This window comes from Rattus norvegicus, chromosome X (assembly GCF_036323735.1).
Source record: "Rattus norvegicus strain BN/NHsdMcwi chromosome X, GRCr8, whole genome shotgun sequence".
Taxonomy (NCBI): Eukaryota; Metazoa; Chordata; class Mammalia; order Rodentia; family Muridae; genus Rattus; species Rattus norvegicus.
The window spans coordinates 138,436,432-138,458,534 of NC_086039.1; the positions used below are offsets into that span (position 1 = coordinate 138,436,432).

The 22,103-nt window shown below is 41.8% G+C and overlaps 2 protein-coding genes across 2 annotated transcripts; one reads left to right on the forward strand and one right to left on the reverse strand.

Annotated features, from left to right (window-relative positions):
• Window positions 1-392: 392 nt before the first annotated feature.
• Window positions 393-1,606, reverse strand: Rtl8a (retrotransposon Gag like 8A). The gene has a single exon (NM_001100998.1). The coding sequence runs from the start codon at window positions 1,514-1,516 to the stop codon at window positions 1,175-1,177; it is 342 nt and encodes a 113-aa protein (NP_001094468.1). The 5' UTR covers window positions 1,517-1,606; the 3' UTR covers window positions 393-1,174.
• A 12,832-nt stretch (window positions 1,607-14,438) lies between these two features.
• Window positions 14,439-17,501, forward strand: Cep83l1 (centrosomal protein 83 like 1). The gene has a single exon (XM_039100602.2). The coding sequence runs from the start codon at window positions 14,890-14,892 to the stop codon at window positions 16,966-16,968; it is 2,079 nt and encodes a 692-aa protein (XP_038956530.1). The 5' UTR covers window positions 14,439-14,889; the 3' UTR covers window positions 16,969-17,501.
• The last annotated feature ends 4,602 nt before the right edge of the window (window positions 17,502-22,103 follow it).

Consider the following 22,103-nt stretch of genomic DNA (forward strand, 5'->3'; position numbering starts at 1 on the left):
TGCTTTTTAAAAGACTATTCTTTCTATGAGTTCCCTGAGTAACATGTTAAATAACTTTGATATACATTTGCCAACAACAAGAGTAGTATTTGTGCTTAACACTAATTAGGGGATTCCATTTTAACATTTTTGGAAATCAGGAGTCTTTTCTAAGAAGTCTTCTGGATCATAAAAGTCACATTGCTCTACCCTGATATGACTTAAAGACTTACTTAGTGGCTGTAAGCTGGATCACAAATATTTTATCTTAGGGGTTAACATAAGTCACTGAATAGCAGGCCACAATCACCACCTCTTGAACGTGGATCCCATGTGCAGACACCTGCAGGGGCAAAACTGGTAAAAGTGGGGGAGGGATGGTAAGATGCTATACTAAGTAAGACTCCATGGCCTTTGAAATAGCATCTGATATTTATTCAAAGTGAGGAAAAGGATTCTGTACAGGTAGAGCAGACAAGAAGGAAAGAGTCCAGGGGCTACTGTGTTGAACAAAGGCACACACATCACAGAGACAGCTGCAAATTGAGAAAGAAAACCGGCCTCTCAGGAAAACCAAGTGGTCCACAAGACAAAATGAGAGACAAGAGGTTTCTGGGACCAGGGAGGGAATGGGTCCCGCTGAAGGTGAATCCATGTCCATGGGCTGTGGGAAGCCCAGGTACCTCCCAGGTGAGTCCAGATCAGTTAAGGGCAGCAGTCAGTCCACAGATGGTTTGTGAAGGGGTTTGAAATGGCAGAGTCAGTGCAGGCATTGAAGGCAGGTGGGTACAGTCTGTCCATCATATAGGAGGCAGTGGACATCGTGATCTGTCCATCAGGTGGCAGGTGATTTGTTCATTAGGTGACAGGAGCCCATCTTGCAGCTGGAGCCCAGTACAGTGTCCAAATATGTCAGGGTTGGGCTGAGCTGTCAACAGTGGGAGGCCTTGTGGTCTCCAGAGCCAGACCTGGCAGGGACAGAGCAGCAGGAGCCTGGGGAGCTATTCCTGGAATAAAGGTAGGACACAGGAGGAGACAGGGGCACGCATGCGAGATCTCAAGTCGGGGAGTTCTCAGAGCAGGAGGGAGGCGCAGAGCGGGGGCGCACACAGCAACCCTGGCTGCAGCCACAGGGCAAACACAGCAGCAGCCCACCCTCCAGGCGCCCCAACCCCAGGCCAGGGTTGCCAGAGGCCTAGAAGTCCTCATCCTCCTCCCACCCAAACACCCGCTTCATCTCATTCAGGAAGCCAATGTAATCGTTGAGCAGAGGGCTCTCTATCTTGATGTAGGGGATCACCCACTGCAGGGCCCGGCCCTTGAGCCGGGTGATGAGGAACGTCACCTTGAGCTCGTCGGTGTCGAAGATCTTATGGTCCACCAACATGTAGGAGCCGGTCTGCACGATGAACTCCGGGAGCTTGTCCATATCGCCATCAAACAGCTCTGGGAAGGGGATGGGGTTCCGCCGGCGGCGACGCCGGTTGTGTCTGACCATGTAGGCCTTCGGCCTCTTTACCTTGCCTTTGCTTTCCATGGCGCTGCGCTCTTTCCGCTGATCTTGCCGCTTGGTGGCCGGGTTTGCTGGCGGGGCGCGGGATTCTAGCAGGGGTCAGCTGGGCTTTGCTAGGTCTGCACAGCACAGAGATTGTCAGTTCCAAGGCGTCGCCGGAAGTGCGTAGGAGAAAAGGCGTGGCCAAGACCTCAGGAAGGGGAGTGGCCTTTGAGCGGGACCTTGGGCCAACTTTAGATCTCTAGTGATCTCAGCCCACTGGGGTGTGTGCTATTTCAGGCGCCCGTCCAGGAGAAGCATTAACAGGGTTAGTGGAGCAAAGTGATTTGTGCCCAAGGCTGTCACCAAGGTAGTGTGGAGAGAATGTGGGCGCTCATTCTGTATTCCCAGTATTTCGGAGGCTGAGATAGGATTACCCAGAGTTTAAGGTCACTCTGTCTACAGAATGGAACTCTTGTTTCAGATAAGGAAGATTGCTGAGATTATAGCTCAAAGGGCTTTCCTGGTATGCTGAAGATCCTTTAGTTCATTGTCCAGACCCTTACTTTGTGGGTGTGTAGGGGCGACCAGAGGCCTTAGTTTCCTAGGAGAGTGTGACCTTGGAAGTTTGCATTAAGGTCACAACTGACTGCACTGTGTTGGAGAGCATGCATATACTCTGGAATTAAATTTACTCTAGTGTGAATAATCCCATCTCGTGCTGTTTTCCCTTATGCGTTCCTTCAAACAACCTAGTCCTTAACTCATTGTTTTTGGAACATCTCAATGGTTTTCTAATATGTCCCTAGACATAACTTAATTTATGCGATGATGCCTTATAATTAAAATTGCTTGCTTTTGCTTGGCACATCAGTGAAAAATTATGTCTCTGTGTCTGTGTACGTTTGTTCCTGGTATCTATATTTTATTTTTTACTAATTTATTTTTGAAGTAGGGTCTTTCCTACTTCCGTAGTCCTGCCTCACGCTCCTAAGTTCTGATTTTCCAGGCGTGAGCCACCATGCCAAGCTTTGGTATGGCTTTTATCAGAGTAAAACAGTATTGGGAAGGCATGCTCCATTAAGGATCCTTACAGGATAAGCACTTCCATGTTCATTTTCATATTTTCATAACTCAGTTCATTGGGTTGCATAAATTGAGATATTTTGTTGCTCTATAAATTACAATCCATAACGTAATAGGCTTCTTCAATCTCCTTCTAATATCATGAGTTCTTGTGATTAGATAATCTAGGATTATCTTCTTAAAATTCATTTGTACCTATAGTTTTATAATTTTAATTCCTATTAGCATTATATTTTCCTTTTCTGAGGATTAGGACAGAGGTAACTCTGACTCAAAGATATTCTAGATTCCTTTTTATAAGTAGTTATTTCTCACTGATTTTTCCTTGACAAATTAAACTTGTATCACGCATGATGGTTTTTAATCTGGAACCCCATTGAGAGGAAACAAAAGCTGAAGGATCTTGAGGTTGAGACAAGGCCAGGTTACATAATTAGTCTATCTCAAAAAAAACAAATGCTGGGCCAGTGAAATGACTTATTAAGTAATAGTGCCTTGACCCTTACATGCTCCCCATGCATATGCCTGACCCCCAACACACCATATACACAAATACAATAACAGTAACTATATATACACAATATATGAAGTACAATATATATGCAAATGCTGAGCTAAAATATAGCTCAGTTGATAGTTTGCCTACTCTCATATGTACAAGGTCCTAAGCTTGACACCTATATAAATTGTGTGTGGTAATCTCGTGCACTTAGAGAACCATTGGACATTCACTGAAAACTTGAGCTACATAGTGATTCACGCCTAACCTGAGCCACATAGACCCTGTCTCCATTTGTCTCTAGTAGCACCGAAGCCTAACATGCAAGCCCCTTAGAGAGCTAACCAAAAATAAACCAAACAAACAAACGAAAAACACCTTCATATTCTTCAGATAAACTATAGAAAATCAGGGTGTGTGGCAATTATATTTTAGAGTGTGGTTGTGAACTGTGACCTATAAAAGTTAGCAATAAAATATAGAAGAAGTAAGCAAAATCATATTTTCTCCTGCTGCTCACAAAGAATCAAGACGTATTGTTGGGAACTGACTCTGCACAGGGCAACAGTTCACAGAATGGCAGAGCAGCAGGTATAAAAAGGTATTTAGCTTTCTTGACACTTATCTCTCCTTCGTTATAATAGCTTCCGTGCAGTATATTCTTTGACTATTCTGCTTTATATTGTTTCCAAATATTTAGGTCGTTCCTACTGATGCTGCAAAACTACCATATCCACAGTCAGGGAGCCAATACTTCTCTGGCTAAGGGACATATGGAGAAGGAAAACATGTTCACAGTATCTAATCCATCTGGCAGCCAAAGCTGAGCTTCCACAAAGAAATACTTAAGGCGTAAGCTCAAGGATATACAGGGAAGGATGTGTTGGGGAAGGCCCATAAGCGTGCAGTTCTGGAACTTTCCTATTTACACTCCACTAGCAGCACGCCCCATCCTAATAACCCCTCCACAGTTCCTAAACTCCTCCCCAGCTCTTCAGCCTCCCCTGGGTGGATTTCCTTGGAAAATCTTAGTCCTGCCTCTCAAATCAAGACACAGACTGCTCCAAATCATTTAGCTGCCTCTGTGATTTCACCACTACTTCTTCTGATCCGAACAGGCTCCAGTGCCGGACTTTCTTCTCTAGCTGTGCCTAACCAGTGTTCACACACACCGCCTTTAAGAAGCATGCCCCTAGAGCCTTCTAGGCTAACTTCTGCCAAGTGCAGCACAGTACACTCAAGTCCAGAGAACAAGCACAAAGCAGTGCTAAGACCTCTTAGCCGTATCCGGCTGTCATTTCAGGCATCAGCAGAACCCCATCTTGTTTCCCTGAGCTGTTTGACAGTGACCCTGAAAAGCTCCCAGAGTTCATCATGCAGACAAGATCTTCTACACGGATGAGCTCATGGTGACATTCCTCATCACCAGTTTTCAGGGCCTGGCCCTGCAGTGGGTGATCCACTACATTGCAAAAGGATAACTCCCTGCTCAGCGTTTACAGAAACTTACTGGCTGGGATGAAGGAGGTATTTGGATAGGACAAGTACAAGGACTTCTAGGCCTCCCCGTCCCTGGGTTCTAGGAAGGCGGGCTGCACCAATCATCACAGGTGCCTTTCCATCATACCTGCACCTCATCTGGAGTCACCTCCTGTGCATCTGTCTCTTCTTGCATCCTTCCTACTTTTGGTCCAGGCCTGTTGCTTTGATCTCTTGGTCTGGTTGTGAAGTGCACCATATCTCCAGTGCTACCAGCCTGGCCGTTCCTATGAACATTTGGATTCTATCCCAGACACAAGGAGCAAGTTGACATCCCACTATACACTAGACAGACCACCCACTGCCTCCTGCTGCCCACTGCCTCCTGCCACACCAATGGAATGTACAGATCTTCTGATAGTCTGCCCTGCCTCTGCTGTCTATACCTACCATACATGGATTGACTACTCTTTTTTTTTTGTTTTGTTTTGTTTTGTTTTTCTGAGCTGGGGACCGAACCCAGGGCCTTGCACTTCCTAGGCAAGCGCTCTACCACTGAGCTAAATCCCCAACCCTGGATTGACTACTCTTAATGATATGGACTCACCTTGGAGGTAATCGAACTGACCACAGTTCATGAATATTAATTCAGAGGGCTCTTCTCCTCTGAAGGAACCAGCCAGCCTTTCATTTCCTACCACTCCCAGAGGCCTCTTGTCCTTTTCTTCTCCAGTGTACCAGGTAGCTTTCCCCAGAATCTAGTTTTCATCTGAATTTGCAGCTGCCCTTCTGATGTGTTTTTTTATTCAGCACAGTAACCCCTGTGCTTTTTCCAGTTCTTCTACACTACTGTCCAGAAGCCTTTTCCTTACTTTCAGCAAATGCTGGGCACTATTATAAGTTAATTCTTGGTGAGCTTGGCACTGTTCCTTCAGAGTCCTTTAAATGAAATCCTTTTGTTGGTCATATGTCCTGCTCTGCGACAGCTGGTTTTATTGACTCTTGCTCTATCAAAGACACAGTTGAGCTTTATGATGAATTTGGGATGGAGATTTCACTGGCAACTGTGCAGTCTCTTATTATGAACTTTCTAAAATCAATCCATTTCACACTCTTTATTCTTGTTTGTTTGTTTGTTTGCTTGCTTGTTTGTTTGTTTGTTTGTTTGAGACAGGGTCCTCTGTGTAGCTCTGGCTGTCTTGGAACTAGCTCTGTAGACGAGGCTGGCCTCAGACTCACAGCCTGCCTCTGCCTCTCAAGTGCTAGGATTAAAGGCACAGAGGAACACTGCCTAGTTTGTTTCACAATCTTAAGGAAATGAATTTCATATGATGTTGACATGTCCTGAAGAGAGATAGGAAAGTTTCTTGAAAAATAATTCATTTGTAAATCTATTTGAAATGGATAAATTTCCAAGTATGTGTTGATGGACAACAAAGGTTTATGTACACAATTAATTAAGGAACAGAGTTTGCAAATATGTTTGAGCAAAGCAAAATAAAGTAATATGAAATGATGAATGCAGAAATGTTTCCCTCAAGAGTAGAATAATAGTTATTTCTTTTTTTTATTGGATTTTTAATTTGCATTTTAAATGTTATCTCCTTTCCTGGTTTCCCTCTAGAAACTACTATCCCATACCCCCTCTCCTGCTTCTATGAGGGTGCTCCCCCACCACCCCACCCCTCCCCACCTCCCCACCCTGACATTCCCCTACACTGGGGCATCTAGCCTTCACAGGACCAAGGGCTTCTCCTCCCATTGACAAGGACCATCCTCTGCTACATATGTGGCTGGATCCATGGGTCCCTCCATGTGTACTCTTTGGTTAGTGGTTTAGTCCCTGGGAGTTCTGGGGTGTTTGGTTGGTTGATATTGTTGTTCTTCCCGTGGGGTTGCAAACCCCTTCAGCTCCTTCAGTCCTTTCTCTAACTCCTCCATTGGGGTCCTCGTGTTCAGTCTGATGGTTAGCCATGAGCATCTTCCTCTGTATCTGTCAGGCTCTGGCTGAGCCTCTCAGGAGAAAGATATATCAGGCTCCTGTCAGCAAGCACTTCTTGGCATCCACAATAGTGACTGGGTTTGGTGTCTGTATATGGGATGTATTCCCTAGGTGGGGCAGTCTCTGGATGGCCTTTCCTTCAGTCTCTGCTAAATACTTTGTCTCCATATTTCCTTCTGTGAGTATATTTGCTCCTCCTTCTAAGAAGGACTGAAGCATCCACACTTTGCTCTTCCTTCTTCTTGAGCTTCATGTGATCTGTGGATTATATCTTGGGCATTCCGAGCTTTTGGCCTAATATGCACGTATCGTTGAATGCATACCATGTGTGTTCTCTTTTTTTTTTCTTGGAAAATAATCCTCACAATATTAAAGACACAGAAAATATTTAAGAAAAACTTTAAAATTTGTTTCCTTTTTTATTGGATTTTTTAAAATTTACATTTCAAATGTTATTCCCTTTCCCGGTTTCCTGGACATAAGCCCCCAATCCCATCCCCCATTCTTCTATAAGGGTATCCCCTCCCATCCATTCCCTCCCTCCCCTGCAACATTCCCTTACACTGGGGGTCCACCCTTAGCAGGACCAAGGGCATCTCCTTCCACTGGTGCCCAACAAGGCCTTCCTCTGCTATCTATACAGTTGGAGCCCAGGGTCTGTCCATGTATAGTCTTTGGGTAGTGTTTTAGTGCCTGGGAGTTCTGGTTGGTTGGCACTGCTATTCTTACGGGGTTGCAAACCCTGCCATGTGTATTCTTTTGTGATTGGGTTTCCTCAGTCAGGGTGATATTTTCTAGTTCCATCCATTTGCCTAAGAATTTCATGAAGTCATTGTTTTTAATAGCAGAGTGGTACTCCAGTGTGTAAATGTACTACATTTTCTGTATCCATTTCTATGTTGAAGGGCATCTGGGTTCTTTCCAGCTTCTGGCTATCATAAATAAGGCTGCTATGAACATGGTGAAGCATGTGTCTTTGTTGTATGTTGGAGCATCTTTGGGTATATGCCCAGGAGTGGTATAGCTGGGTCCTATGTCCAATTTTCTAACGAACCGGCAGACTGATTTCCAGAGTGGTTGCACAAGCTTGCAATCCCACTAACAATAGAGGAGTGTTCCTGATTCTCCACATCCTTGCCAGCATCTGTTGTCACCTGAGTTTTTGATCTTAGACATTCTGAGTGGTGTGAGGTAGAATCTCAGGGTTGTTTTGATTTTCATTTCCCTGATGACTAAGGATGTTGAACATTTCTTTAGGTGCTTTTCAGCCATTTGATATTCCTCAGTTTAGAATTCTTTGTTTAGCTCTGTAGCCCATTTTTCAAAAGAGTTATTTGATTCTCAGGAGTCTAACTACTTTATATAAATTGGAGTTCTTTGTATAAATTGGATATTAGCCCTCTATCATATGTAGGATTGGTAAAGATATTTTCTCAATCTGTTGGTTGCCATTTTGTCCTATTGACTTTTGCTTTTCATAAGCTTTGCGGTTTTATGAGGTCCCATTTTTCAATTCTTGATTTTAGAGCATAAGCCATTGGTGTTTTGTTCAGGAAAATTTCCCCAGTACCCATGTCTTCAAGGCTCTTCCCCCACTTTTTCTTCTATTAGTTTCAGTGTATCTGGTTTTATGTGGAGGTCCTTGATTCACTTGGACTTAAGCTTTGTATAGGGCAATAAGAATTGGTCAATTTGCATTCTTATACATGCTGACCTATAGTTGAACCAGCACCATTTGTTGAAATTGCTATCTTTTTCCCACAGGATAGTTTTGGCTCCTTTGTCAAAAATCAAGTGACCAGAGGTGTGTGGGTTCATTTCTGGGTCTTCAATTCTACTTTACTGATGTACCTGCCTGTCTCTGTACCAATACCATACAATTTTTATCACTATTGCTCTGTAATACTGCTTGAAGTCAGGGATGGTGATTCCCCTAGAAGTCCTTTTATTGTTAAGAATAGTGTTCACTATTCTGGGTTTTCCGTTATCCCAAAGGAATTTGCAAATTGTTCTTTCTAATGCTATGAAGAATTGACTTGAGATTTTGATGGGGATTGCATCAAATCTGTAGATTGTTTTTGGCAAAATGGCCATTTTTACAATATTAATCCTACCAATCCATGAGCATGGGAGATCTTTCCATCTTCTGAGATCTTCTTATATTTCTTTCTTCACAGACTTGAAGTTCTTGTCATACAGATCCTTCACTTGCTTGGTTAGAGTCACACCAAGGTATTTTATGTTATTTGTGACTATTGTGAAGGGTGTCATTTCCCTAATTTCTTTCTCAGCCTGTTATCCTTTTTAGAGAGGAAGGCTACTGATTTGTTTGAGTTAATTTTATATCCAGCCACTTTGCTGAAGTTGTTTATCAGGTTTAGGAGTTCTCTGGTGAAACTTTTGGGGTCATGTATACTATCATGTCATCTTCAAATAGTGATATTTTGACTTCTTCCTTTCCAATTTGTATCTCTTTGACCTCTTTTTGTTGTCTAATTCCTTTGGCTAGCACTTTGAGTACTATATTGAATAGGTAGGGAGAGAGTGGGCAGCCTTGTCCACTCCCTGATTTTAGTAGGATTGCTTCAAGTTTCTCTCTACTTAGTTTGATGTTGGCTACTGATTTGCTGTACATTGCTTTTGCTATGTTTAGGTATGGACCCTGAAAAGTCCTGATCTTTCCAAGACTTTTAACATGAAGGGGTGTTAAATCTTGCCAAGTGCTTTCTCAGAATCTAATGAGATGAACATGTGGGTTTTCTCTTTGAGTTTGTTTATATTAAGTTGATGGATGACTGAACCATTAACTGAATCCCTGGGATGAAGCCTACTTGATCATGATAGATGATCATTTTGACGTGCTCTTGGATTCGGTTTGTGAGGATTTTATTGTGTATTTTTGCGTCGATATTCATGAGGACAGTTGGTCTGAAGTTCTCTTTCTTTGTTGGATCTTTGTGTGGTTTAGGTTTAAGAGTAATTGTGGCTTCATAGAAGGAATTGGGTAGTGCTCCATCTGTTTCTATTTTGTGGAATATTTTTTCTGGTTGGGAGACTTTTAATTACGGCTTTTATTTCTTTCAGAGTTATGGGACTATTTAGACTGTTTATCTGCCCCTGATTTAACTTTGGTACCTGGTATCTATCTAGAAAATTGTTCATTTCATTTAGATTTTCCAGTTTTGTTGAGTTTAGGTTTTTGTAGCAGGATCTAATGGTTTTTTTTTAATTTCCTCAATTTCTGTAGTTATGTCTCCCTTTTCATTTCTGATTTTGTTAATTTGGATACTCTCTTTATGCCCTCTGGTTAGTCTGGCTAAGGGTTTATCTATCTTGTTGATTTTCTCAAAGAACCAACTTTTGGTTCTGTTGATTCTTTCTATGGTCCTTTTTGTTTCTACTTGGTTGATTTCAGCTCTGAGTTTGGTTATTTCCTGCCTTCTACTCCTCCTGGGTGTATTTGCTTCTTTTTGTTCTAGAGCTTTTAGGTGTGCTGTCAAGCTGCTGACATATGCTCTCTCCTGTTTCTTTCTGCAGGCACTCAGCGCTATGAGTTTTCCTCTTAGCACAGCTTTCATTGTGTCCCATAAGTTTGGGTATGTTGTACCTTCATTTTCATTAAATTCTAAAAAGTCTTTAATTTCATTCTTTAATTCTTCCCTGACCAGGTTATCATTGAGTAGAGCTTTGTTCAACTTCCAAGTATATGTGGGTTTTCTGTTGATTTTGTTGTTATTCAAGACCAGCCTTAGTCCATAGTGATCTCATAGGATGCATGATATTAGTTCTATCTTCTTGTATTTGTTGAGGCCTAGTTTTGTGACTGATTATATAGTCAATTTTTGAAAAGGTACCATGAAGAACTGAGAGAAGGTATATTCTTCTCTTTTAGGATGAAATATTCTATAGATATATGTTAACTCCATTTGGTTCATAACTTCTGTTAGTTTCACTGTGTCTCTGTTTAGTTTCTGTTTCCATGATCTGTCCATTGATGAGAGTGGGGTGTTGAAATCTCCTACTCTAATTGTGTGAGGTGAAATGTGTGCTTTGAGCTTTAGTAAGGATTCTTTTATGAATATGGGTGCCCTTGCATTTGGAGATTGATATTCAGAATTGAGAGTTCATCTTGGTAGATTTTTCCTCTGACCAGAATGATTTATCCTGCGTTATATTCTTTGATAACTTTTGGTTGAAAGTGAATTTTATTTGATTTTAGAATGGCTACTTCAGCTTGTTTCTTGGGATCATTTGCTTGGAAATTTTTTCCCCAACCTTTTACTGTGAGGAAGTGGCTGTCTTTATCACTGAGGTATGCTTCCTGTACACAGCAAAATGCCAGATCCTGTTTATGTATCCCGTTGGTTAGTCTATGTCTTTTTTGGGAAAGTTGAGTTCATTGATGTTGATAGATATTATGAACCAATAATTGTTGTTTCTTATTATTTTTGTTGTTAGAGGTGGAATTATGTTTGGGTGGCTCTCTTTCTTTTCAACTTGTTGAAAGATTATTTTCTTGCTTTTTCTAGGGTGTAGTTCCCCTTCTTTTTTTTTTTTTTTTTCTTTTTTCTTTTTTTCGGAGCTGGGGACCCAGGGCCTTGCGCTTGTTAGGCAAGCGCTCTACCACTGAGCTAAATCCCCAACCCCAGTTCCCCTTCTTTTGTTGGGGTTTTCTATCTATTATCTGTTGTAGGGACGGATTTGTGGAAACATATTGTGTAAATTTGGTTTTGTCATGGAATATCTTGGTTTGTCCATCTATGGTAATCGAAAGTTTTGCGGGATGTAGTAGCCTGGGCTGGCATTTGTGTTCTCTTAGACTCTATTTGACATCTGCCCAGGATCCTCTGGCTTTCATAGTCTCTGGTGAGATGTCTGTTGCAATTCTGATAGGTCTGCCTTTATATGTTACTTAACCTTTTCCCCTTATGGCTTTAATAGTCTTTCTTTGTTTAGTGCATTTGGTGTTTTGACTATTATGTGACAGGAGAAATTTCTTTTCTGGTCCAATCTATTTGGAGTTCTGTTGAAGATATTTACTGGCCCTTTAATTTGGGAACCTTTGTTCTCTTCTATACCAATTATCCTTAGGTTTGCTCTTCTCATTGTGTCCTGAATTTCCTGGACGTTTTGGGTTAGGATTTTTTTGCGTTTTGTGTTTTCCTTGACGGTTGTGTCAATGTTTATTATGGTATCTTGTGCCCCTGAGATTCTCTCTTCTCTCTCTTGTATGCTGTTGGTGATGCTCGCATCTGTGACTCCTGATCTCTTTCCTAGGTTTTCTATCTCCTGGGTTGTCTTCCTTTGTGATTTCTTTATTGTTTCTATTTCCATTTTTAGATCCTGGGTTTTTTTTCAACTCCTCCACCCCTTTGGTTGTGTTTTCCTGTAATTCTTTAAGGGATTTTTATGTTTTCTCTTTAAGGGCTTCTACCTGTTTATCTGTGTTGTCCTGTATTTCTTTAAGGGAGTTGTTTATGTCCTTCTTAAAGTCCTCTACCATCCTCATGAGATGTGATTTTAAATCAGAATCTTGCTTTTCTGATATGTTAGGGTATACAGGACTTGCTGTGGTAGAAAAACTGGGTTCTGATGATGCCAAGTGGCCTTGGTTTCTGTTGCCTCTTGCCATTTGCCTCTCTCTGGCGTTAGCTGGCCTTGCTGTCTCTGACAGTGGCTTGACCCTCCTGTAAGCCTCTATGTCAGCACTCCTGGAGACTGGCCTTCTCCCAGTGGGATCTGTGTCCAGAGAGTTGTGTCACAGGGTCAGGTCCAAGGGTAAGTGGAAGCCAGAAGGCTCCTGCCCCAGACTGCTCCTTGATTCCTGTGTCCTGTTGGCTCTGATCGGGTCCCTCAGAGCAAAAGTAGTGGTTTCAGCTGTGCTCTCAAGTGTGTCAGCACTCCTGGGAGACCGGCTTTCTCCCAGCGCGATCTGGGTACAAAGAGCTATGGCACAAGGTCCAAGTCATATTTCTTACGATTTCTCTAGATGCTAACTTCTTTAGTGTACAGTGGTGCAAAAAAAACATTAACCAGTGTTTACTAAATTTTAATGTCCTAATGAAGTTCTATTGTGTAAATGTACTATATTTCTAACAACAACAATATATGAACATACCTAAGTGAAAGCCATAGCTTTGTATGCTAATTATAAAACACACTAATATACATATAGAGATAGAGATAGATTGGCATCTTCAGATTTTCCTCTGATGGGTTTCTAAGATAGCACTGTGCAGTGGTGGTGCACACTGCTGTACCAGATACAGGACATGGCAATGTATGCCTCGAATTCCAGCATTTGGTCAGGTATCCGAGGCAAAAGGATTTGAGTTCATTGTCAACACTGGCTCCTTGTGACTTTCATCTCAGTTTTGTTTCAATTGCATAATGAGACCTTTTCTTCCAAAGAAATAAAAAGGGTCTCATATCCAATCAACGGTGCATTATTTGTAAACTCGCTGATTTTTACAGATCAGAAGAGGTAGGAAAAAGCCTGGTTCATGGAGAGATTAGCATGGTGCTGGATGGAAAGGAGAGTTCACAAGCCCAGTCCTTAGCTTTAGAGTCATTTACTACAGAGAACTGAGTGTTTTCTTTGGCTTCCCACTTCACTTTAACTGTCAATCATCCTTAGTCTTTCATTGAACCTGTTAAGTTTGTCAATAGCCTCTGGTAACAATCATTCAGTTATATAATCTTTATAATTTAAAATCTTTATAACTTGAACTATTTTACCTGCTAGTAAACTTGCTTTCCTTCAAATTTTATTTTGGTTTACTGCTGGTGAGCCTTTTAACAGTTGTACCTCTACTTGTTTTTATCACTTCCTTAACAACACAGTGATGTACTGTTTGCTTCTTATCCTCCAGCAGTTTAAGCTCCAAAATCCTATTTCATAATCTGCTAAATTTAGTTCCCTTGGAAACAGACTGTCACTAACAACATATGTATTGAGTAAGGAAAGTAGGATTGAACAAACAGAAAACATGAAGAAACATGGAATGCAGGCCTCCCTAGCCACATGGAGATGTTCAATGCTGGCATGCCCGTTCCAATATTTTGAATTGAGAAAAGCCACTTTTGCACTTCCACACTAACTAGTTATTGTTTTTATCTGGAGGCAATAATATTTCTTGCTACAGCTAGAATGTATTGGCAGCAATTCTGCTGTGACTTTGAGCTGCCCACACACCCAACATTTGGGGTAATTTGTCTCTCAGTTCCTAAAGGTAGGAACTGGGGAAGCACAACATAGTAAGGCCTTTACCCATAAAAAGGCCAGAACCAACAGATGGGGGAAATGTGGAACAGTCAGACGGTGGGCCGGGAGGAGGATAAAGTCTGGAGTGTAAAAAATGTAAAGAATAATAAAATAGGGGTTGGGGATTTAGCTCAGTGGTAGAGCGCTTGCCTAGCAAGCACAAGGTCCTGGGTTCGGTCCTCAGCTCCGAAAAAAAGAAAACAAAGAATAATAAAATAAAATTTATGATAAATAAGAAATTTAGACATTATGGTTCATGCCTCTAATTCCAGCATTTAGGAGGCTAAGGCAGAAGAATTGTTAATTTGGGGCAAGCTTGGCCTACATGGTAAGTTCTAGGAGACCCTAGATTACAGTGTGAATAAAACAATGGAATGAGTGAGAGCAGAAGCATCCTTATAGAAGCAGGGGGAGGGGGGAAAGGGGTAACATTTGAAATGTAAACATAAAATTTCCAAGAAAAATAAAAATAAAAAATAAAATAAAAAGAGAGATACATGTTCTATTTGTGGAGAGATTTTTAGATGTTTGTTAAAAAAAAATTCACAGGCGCGCCGCCGCGGCTCGGGACCAGGTCTGCTCCGGAGTGGCGGGCGGCGGGCTGAGGGGGCGGCGTGTCTGCTGAGGAGGCCGGGCCACAGAGAAGGAGCCGGGCTTGCAGCCGCCGCCCTCTCGGCCCTCCGAGTTTCCCGGGCTACCTCAACCTTCCCTAGGAGTGGGTGCCCTCGGGTACAGCCCGGCTCGTTGGCTTGTCTCCACCCCCGCGGCGGGAGCGGCCGCCTGGACCGCTCCAGACGTGGCGGGCTGGGCCGACACCCCAGCCGGTGGGACCGTCTGGACCCCTCGGCCCCAATGCCTGAGCGAGCAGAGCGGTGTGGGTGGCGGTGGTCGGAGCTGTGCCGGGGACCCAGGGGGGCGAGCGCGGCTGCTGTGCTAGGGCACGCTGCTAGGACCGTGTGTAAATTTGGCATGATTTGGTCCCCTGGGATTCTACCTTAGCAGGAAAGAAGTTGGAAATACTTCCTGGAAGGAACTAACACAATACAAACGCCACAGCTTAGTCCTTACATGTCAGCCACCTTACAAATATGGACACATTTCCTAGCATATTTCCACCCGGAGGAGACAGTAGGCTGAATCCTGAACCTGAGTTCCAAAGTATGTTAATAGATGAAAGGGTACGATGTGAACATCATAAACATAATTATCAGGCTCTGAAAATTGAACACAAAAGGTTGCAGGAAAAATATGTAAAATCACAAAATGAACTTAAGCGTGTGTTAAATGAAAAACAAACAAACCAGGAAAAATTCCAACTGCTCCTTGAAGAGTTAAGGGGGGAATTAGTAGAGAAAGTTAAGGACATGGAAGCAATGAAACTGCAGATATTAACACCACAAAAATTGGAATTGGTAAAAGCCCAACTACAACAAGAATTAGAAGCTCCAATGCGAGAACGTTTTCGGACTCTTGATGAAGAAGTGGAAAGGTACAGAGCTGAGTACAACAAGCTCCGCTACGAGCACACATTCCTCAAGTCAGAGTTTGAACACCAGAAGGAAGAGCTTACTCGTATTGCAGAAGAAGAAAAAATGAAATACAAGTCAGAGGTTGCACGACTGGAGAAGGATAAAGAGGAACTACATAACCAGCTGCTTAGTGTTGATCCCACAAGAGATAGCAAACGAGTGGAGCAACTTGTTCGAGAAAAAACCCATTTGCTTCAGAAATTGAAAAGTTTAGAGGCTGAAGTAGCAGAATTAAGGGCTGAGAAAGAGAATTCTGGTGCTCAGGTAGAAAATGTCCAAAGAATACAAGTGAGGCAGTTGGCTGAGATGCAGGCCACTCTCAGATCCTTGGAGGCTGAAAAGCAGTCAGCTAAACTACAGGCTGAACGCCTAGAAAAAGAGCTACAATCAAGCAACGAACAAAACACCTGTTTAATTAGTAAATTGCATAAGGCTGACCGAGAAATAAGCACGCTGACTAGTCAGGTGAAAGAGCTTAAACATGCAAACAAGCTCGAAATAACTGACGTCAAACTGGAGGCTGCAAGAGCGAAGAGTGAGCTAGAGCGAGAGAGGAATAAGATCCAAAGTGAACTCGATGGACTGCAGTCAGACAATGAAATTCTCAAGTCGACTGTTGAACACCACAAAGTGCTCTTGGTGGAAAAAGATCGTGAATTAATACGTAAAGTACAAGCTGCCAAGGAAGAAGGTTACCAGAAACTTGTGGTCTTGCAAGATGAAAAGCTAGAACTTGAGAACAGATTATCAGACTTAGAGAAAATGAAAGTGGAGCATGATGTCTGGAGGCAGTCGGAAAAGGATCAGTGTGAAGAGAAGCTGCGGGCCTCCCAGGCGGCAGAGGAGGCAGCCCGGAGGGAACTGCAGAGCATTAGGTTAAAACTTCAACAACAAATTGTGAATACCGAAAAAGCAGAGAAAGAAAAACTTGAAAATTCTGAACTGAAACAGCAAATCAGTCATTTACAGATCCAAGTGACCTCACTGACGCAGTCAGAGAATGACTTGCTGAATTCAAACCAAATGCTGAAGGACATGGTGGAGAGGTTAAAGCAAGAGTGCCGACATTTAAGAAGCCAAGCTGAAAAAGTGCAACTAGAAGTTGAAAAGACACTGGAGGAAAAGCAGATACAGTGGTTGGAAGAAAAGCATAAGCTTCATGAGCGTATCACAGACAGAGAGGAAAAGTACAATCAAGCAAAAGAGAAACTGCAGCGGGCAGCAACTGCTCAGAAAAAGAGAAAATCTCTTCATGAGAATAAATTGAAGAGACTGCAGGAGAAAGTGGAAGTCTTGGAGGCAAAGAAAGAAGAATTAGAGACAGAAAACCAGGTGTTAAATAGACAAAATGTTCCATTTGAAGAATATACAAGGCTTCAGAAACGACTAAAGGACATACAGAGAAGACATAATGAATTTCGAAGTCTAATCTTGGTTCCTAACATGCCTCCCGCAGCATCGGTCAATCCTGCTAACTTCCAGTCCTCAGCTATAGTTCCTGGAGTGGAACTCTCCTTTCCCCCTCATCTGCAGGAAGAACAGCATCAAAGAGAACTCTCTCTCCTTCGCAAAAGACTGGAAGAGCTAGAAACTACACAAAGAAAACAACTAGAGGAACTTGGATCTCCCGGGGAGTGATGCTGGAAGAAAGGCAAAGCCAGAAACTCAATAAAGTATGACGTTTAACGTGTGGCCTCCAGGTGCTTTCTTACTGTTTGCCAAAATCGAGCTGCCTCAAGACAAGGTACTAGCTATGCGCTGCACTGCAAGGGCTCCAAGATTTTAGGATAATACTAAGAAAAATGAAGTATTCATATATTTAGGACATGCATTGATAATCTTTTGACAATGCAAAAATAAAAGGAACTAGTTAATTAAAAATCAAGTTTTCAAATTTATTAATTTTTATTTTGTTGATATTTTCTGACATTTTGCTTTAAATATATCCATCCTGAAGTCCCTTTTCCTTATCTTTGAAATGTCTCCTTGGTAATAACAAGATCAGTAAATATCTCCTTTCCTATATATAAAAGTTTTGGAAAAGATGGTCATTTAAAAGTATAAAAAACACTTAAAAGTTTCTAAACATGTATATTATAGAAATCCTTTCCTAAAAGCTGTGCATTTAATTTATTGAATAACTTAATAAATATTTTTGTATCTAAAAAAAATTCACATGCAGAAAACTGCAACTGTTTAATCATTTTTGTTAAATATTAAGCTCCCTCCAAAGGTCTACACTCATACACACACACACACACACACACACACACACACACACACACACTGTATTATCATACGTGACAAGAAGTGGGGAATGGTTAGTATCAGATTTGGAATATGACCTTTGAAAGGAGGGATATACATGAAAAAATAAAAATAATAAAAATAAAGACACATAGGAATTAGTCCTAATGCTTTGTCTTATGTCAGCTCCCAAAAGCCACACTTCCAGACCTGAGGGTCCCTAGGAGCTACTTTCCTGATTGGGTCTGTGGTAACAGAGATGAAATATAGATTTTAAAAGATGTTAACTCAGGAATTCTGGAGGGCAGTGTTTGCTAGCCATGGGGAGGTTTAGAAGTGCCCAGCCATTGAACACTAGTCAAGGCATATTAAAATTACTTGGCCTGTGTTGTCTTTCATTCAAGAATCCAGAGAACTCTTGGGCGGGTGCAGTGTGCATGTGACCCGATGGGAACCAAAGCACTTTAACTAATAACTCGTGTCTACAAAAGACTATTTACTATAAAAAGCAGGAGCATGTGCATTGTTAGAGAGACAGGTTAGCAGTTAAGATCACATAGCACTCTTTCAGAAAACCTGAGTTTGGTTCTCAGCACACACATCCACAGGTTGCAATTGCCTGTAATTTCAAAGAACTTTGGCCTTCTTCTGGTCTCTACAGGTACCACAGCCAACTACACAAGCATAAGTTTCAAATTGTATTTTTATTCTTTTGAATTGTGTGTCTTATTAGTGTTGTGTGTGGTGGTGGTAGGAGGTGCCCACAAAGGCCAGGGGCATTGGATGCATTGGACTAGAAGTAGAGGCAGTTGTGAGCTCTCTGGTATAAGGACTGAAAACCAAACTAAGTTCCTTTGGAAGAGCAGCACGTGCTCTTAACTGCTAAGACTTCTCTGCAGCCCCACATACACATAATTAAAGATACTTTTTAAATGATGTAGGAAGGAGGCCTTAATGTGTGGTTCTTTTGTGTGGAGATCAAACTCAGAGTGTGTGCATATTATGTATCTGTTCTCCCCACTAAACCCAACCATAAGGTCCAGGCTTCAAAACTGTAATGTCTGTAGAGATTTGGGGAGGAAGGGTATATGCATGCCTTGGTACAAATATGAAAGTCAAGTGGAAAACTTGCAGAAGTCAATTTTTTTACAGGTTGATCTGGGCGTTACTTACACTGGAGTATTCTTATGTAAAATCTATCTGGATACATGTCAATGATATTCATTTTTACTACATATAATTATATTTTCTCTCTTGGTTTTGAGACAGGATTTCCCTGTATACCCAAGGCTGGTCTGGAATTTACTGTGTAGCTCAGGATGACTTCGAACTCATGGCAATCTTCATGCTTGCCAACTGTTGGGATTACATGTCAGAAAAACCAAAGGAATGCATGTTCACATATATGACAGAAAATCTACAGAACAGCCAGCGTGAAAATCTTCAAAAGAATTAGAGGAAACACTAAGGTATGCTGACAGCATAAATAAAACACCATGAATATAAGTTATATAAGACCCCAGAAAAGAGTATTTTAACCAACAATTCACATTTCAAAATGTCTCATATCATAGTATTTCCTATAGGCAATTATACTTTAATTGTAGTGACATGTAGTTACTGTATGCTCCTCTGCAAATGTTAAAACCACAAAGATTGCAGACACTGCCCATGGATTAGGGAGAAAATGCAAGAAGGAAGAATGTCTTTTCAGTTACAGAACATCACATTGCTCCTGTTTTAGTGCACATAGCACAATGATATGTCAAAACGAAGAGATGTAGATGGTCTCAAAAATTAAAATTAAATTTATCAACAAGAATAAAAAACAGTGAGATTAAAATAGCTTTGCAGGGGCACTAGAAAGACGTTCAATGGTAAAAGGGACACATAACTCTTCTGGAGGACCAGACAATACACCCAGATTGAGCAGGGCACCTGTAATTCCAACCCCAAGAGATCCCATGTCCCTGTCTGGCCACTATAAACACCCATACACTCGTGCATATACCCATGGACAGAGATACACACATTATTAAAACTAAAAATTGGGTCTGGAAGATGGCTCATTGGCTACGAGCACTTGCTGAGGGCACCTGTGAATTTCCTGGAACCCATTTAAGACAGCCCATAAATGTCTGCACTCCAACTCCAGAGTGTCCAATGCTCTTTTTTAACCACCACAGACACTATATGAACACAGTTTCCATGAATACAATAGGCACACATACACACACACATACACATATAGACAGAAACTTTTTAAAGCAAAATTTTCAAGATGATAAGCTCTATTTTAAATGGCTTTATGAAGTTGACATGTACACTTAATAATTGAGTTTATCATTAGGAGATTAGAAATGACATAAAAATTGTCCAAAATTCAGGTAAGGGCAAGAAAGTGGTAGGACATATTAAAGACAAGAGTGTAATTTAAATCATGTTGGAAAACAACTGTATACTAGCCTTGGCCTGGGTCTTAGGTAATTTTTTATTGCTATGCAAAAACACCAGGACCAAGGCAACTTACAGTAAGAAAGCTTTACTGTTGGATGAAGGTTCCAGAGGGATAGGAGTTCATCAGCCTCCATCAAGGTGGGGGAGCATGGCAGAGAAGTCACATGCAGGAAGCAGGGAGGGAACTCATAATGGGGCAAATATTTAAGCTTTCAAAACCCACGCCCAGTAACACACCTCCTCCAAGAAGGCCATACCTCCGAAATCTCCCCAAACAGGACCATCAACTGGGGATCAAGTGCGCCAGAGACTATGGGAGCCATTTATCATTCAAACCATGAGAGTTTGGATCACTTCATATGTTGATTCTGACCAAGAATTCAATGCAAGTGATATATGAAGTAGTACAAGTGAAACTCCAGTAACCATACTTTCCCAACTATAGGAGAGTAGAGCCTGAAAGGAAAGGAAGCTATGCAATGTTATGGTGGTGAATCAAGATTGTATTGAGGATCATTTTGGCACAATCCAATAATGGGATTTTGGGGACAATATACATTCCACCACAAAGTTGTAGTGATCAGAAGCCAGGGGGATGCGGATTTATACTTACATATACAGCACTTACTAAGTGACATTGATTGCTGTCCAGGGGACTTTAATTCCCAGGTGCTCATTATGCGTCTTTACATACAAGATGTACAGTAGTGTGGAACAGTGACACAGCTATATGCTAGTCAGAGAAAAACCACAAAAAATTAAATGAGCACAAAACATATCAAGAATATTCATGCCTGGTACTGGAAACCCAGGGCTGTCAAACTCATGGACCTTGGAAAGAAACCTAAAAACACCACTTTAATAAACCAGTTGGATCCCTACTTAACAACATTCTAAATATTTATTTTGATACCCGCAGAGAAGTGTAGTCCTCACCCCTGAGCAGGGTGACTTCTCTCTGCTACAGACAGAGATCATCACAACTCCACAACCAACCGAAATGCAGAACTGTGGAGCCCAGTCTCAGCTGTTACATCCATAACTTAACATTTGCACCCAAGGTCCAGGGACCATTGCAGAAGAGGAAGCAGAAGGCTTGTAAGAGCCAGAGGAACAGGAAATAGGCTGTGAGGTCTTGTCCCTTAGAAATGTCAGAAGCCACGCCCATTAAGTCTCACCAAAAACAGGAAACATCAAGGAGGACATCAATAGACTTGCTAGGGAAAAGTGGGGGACTCCAGAGGTGCCAGTGCTAAAGACAGAACCAGAGGTAACAAAGAAACATTGGGAGCAGAAGCTCTTCTCCAGGAAGAGCGCACCACGAATTGGTTATATGCATATATTATAGGCACTAGTGATTAAGTCCCAGTTACCAACAGCACATCGCTGTTGCCTTAAGGAAAGAACTAAAAGCAATTACATTTTGAAACCATTTAGCTAAGAGCCAGTCTAGACTTCATGCTAGAATTCTGTACTTCGTGCTCCCATGTCTTCTGTCGAATGTTGTATGAGTCTGAATCTGTGCCTTCCTGAAGACTGTCCTGTGGATCTGTCTGTACCTGAGTCTGTGTGTCTGTCCCTGTGTGTACCTGTCTCTTTTCTGTCCCCTATATGTCTGCCTCTTGTATGAGCCATATGTGTCTGTTCCTTAGAAAGGGTTTGATATGTAGTTTTTTTCTTAGTTTATTGTTGTTTTGAGATGGGGTCTCTCTATGGAGCCCTGGTTGTCCCAGAAGTCTCTATGTAGACCAGGCTGGCCTTTAAACTCACAGAGACCTGTGTGCTTCTGCCTCTTGAGTGCTGGTATTAAAGGGATGTACTTTCCCCTCTGTGTTATTGAATAGTACTGAGGGAAAAGCATCACATGAGGAAGGAAAGAGGAGAGTTTACAGGACTCATTAGCAGAGTTTTACAAGGGATTCAGTCCATGGATCCAAAGGATCTCAACTGAGCCAGAAAGCTAACATTATCTTTCACCAACCTGTATCCTTAAGTGGACGGATGCTTTCAACCTGTAAGGTAGATGTTCAGAAGCTTATTTCAACTTCTGCCTTTGCCCTCAGGAGCAA

Bases quoted from the DNA above. Each gene is read 5' to 3' on its own strand.
- Rtl8a (NM_001100998.1), bottom strand. From the start codon at position 1,516: ATGGAAAGCAAAGGCAAGGTAAAGAGGCCGAAGGCCTACATGGTCAGA.
- Cep83l1 (XM_039100602.2), top strand. From the start codon at position 14,890: ATGGACACATTTCCTAGCATATTTCCACCCGGAGGAGACAGTAGGCTG.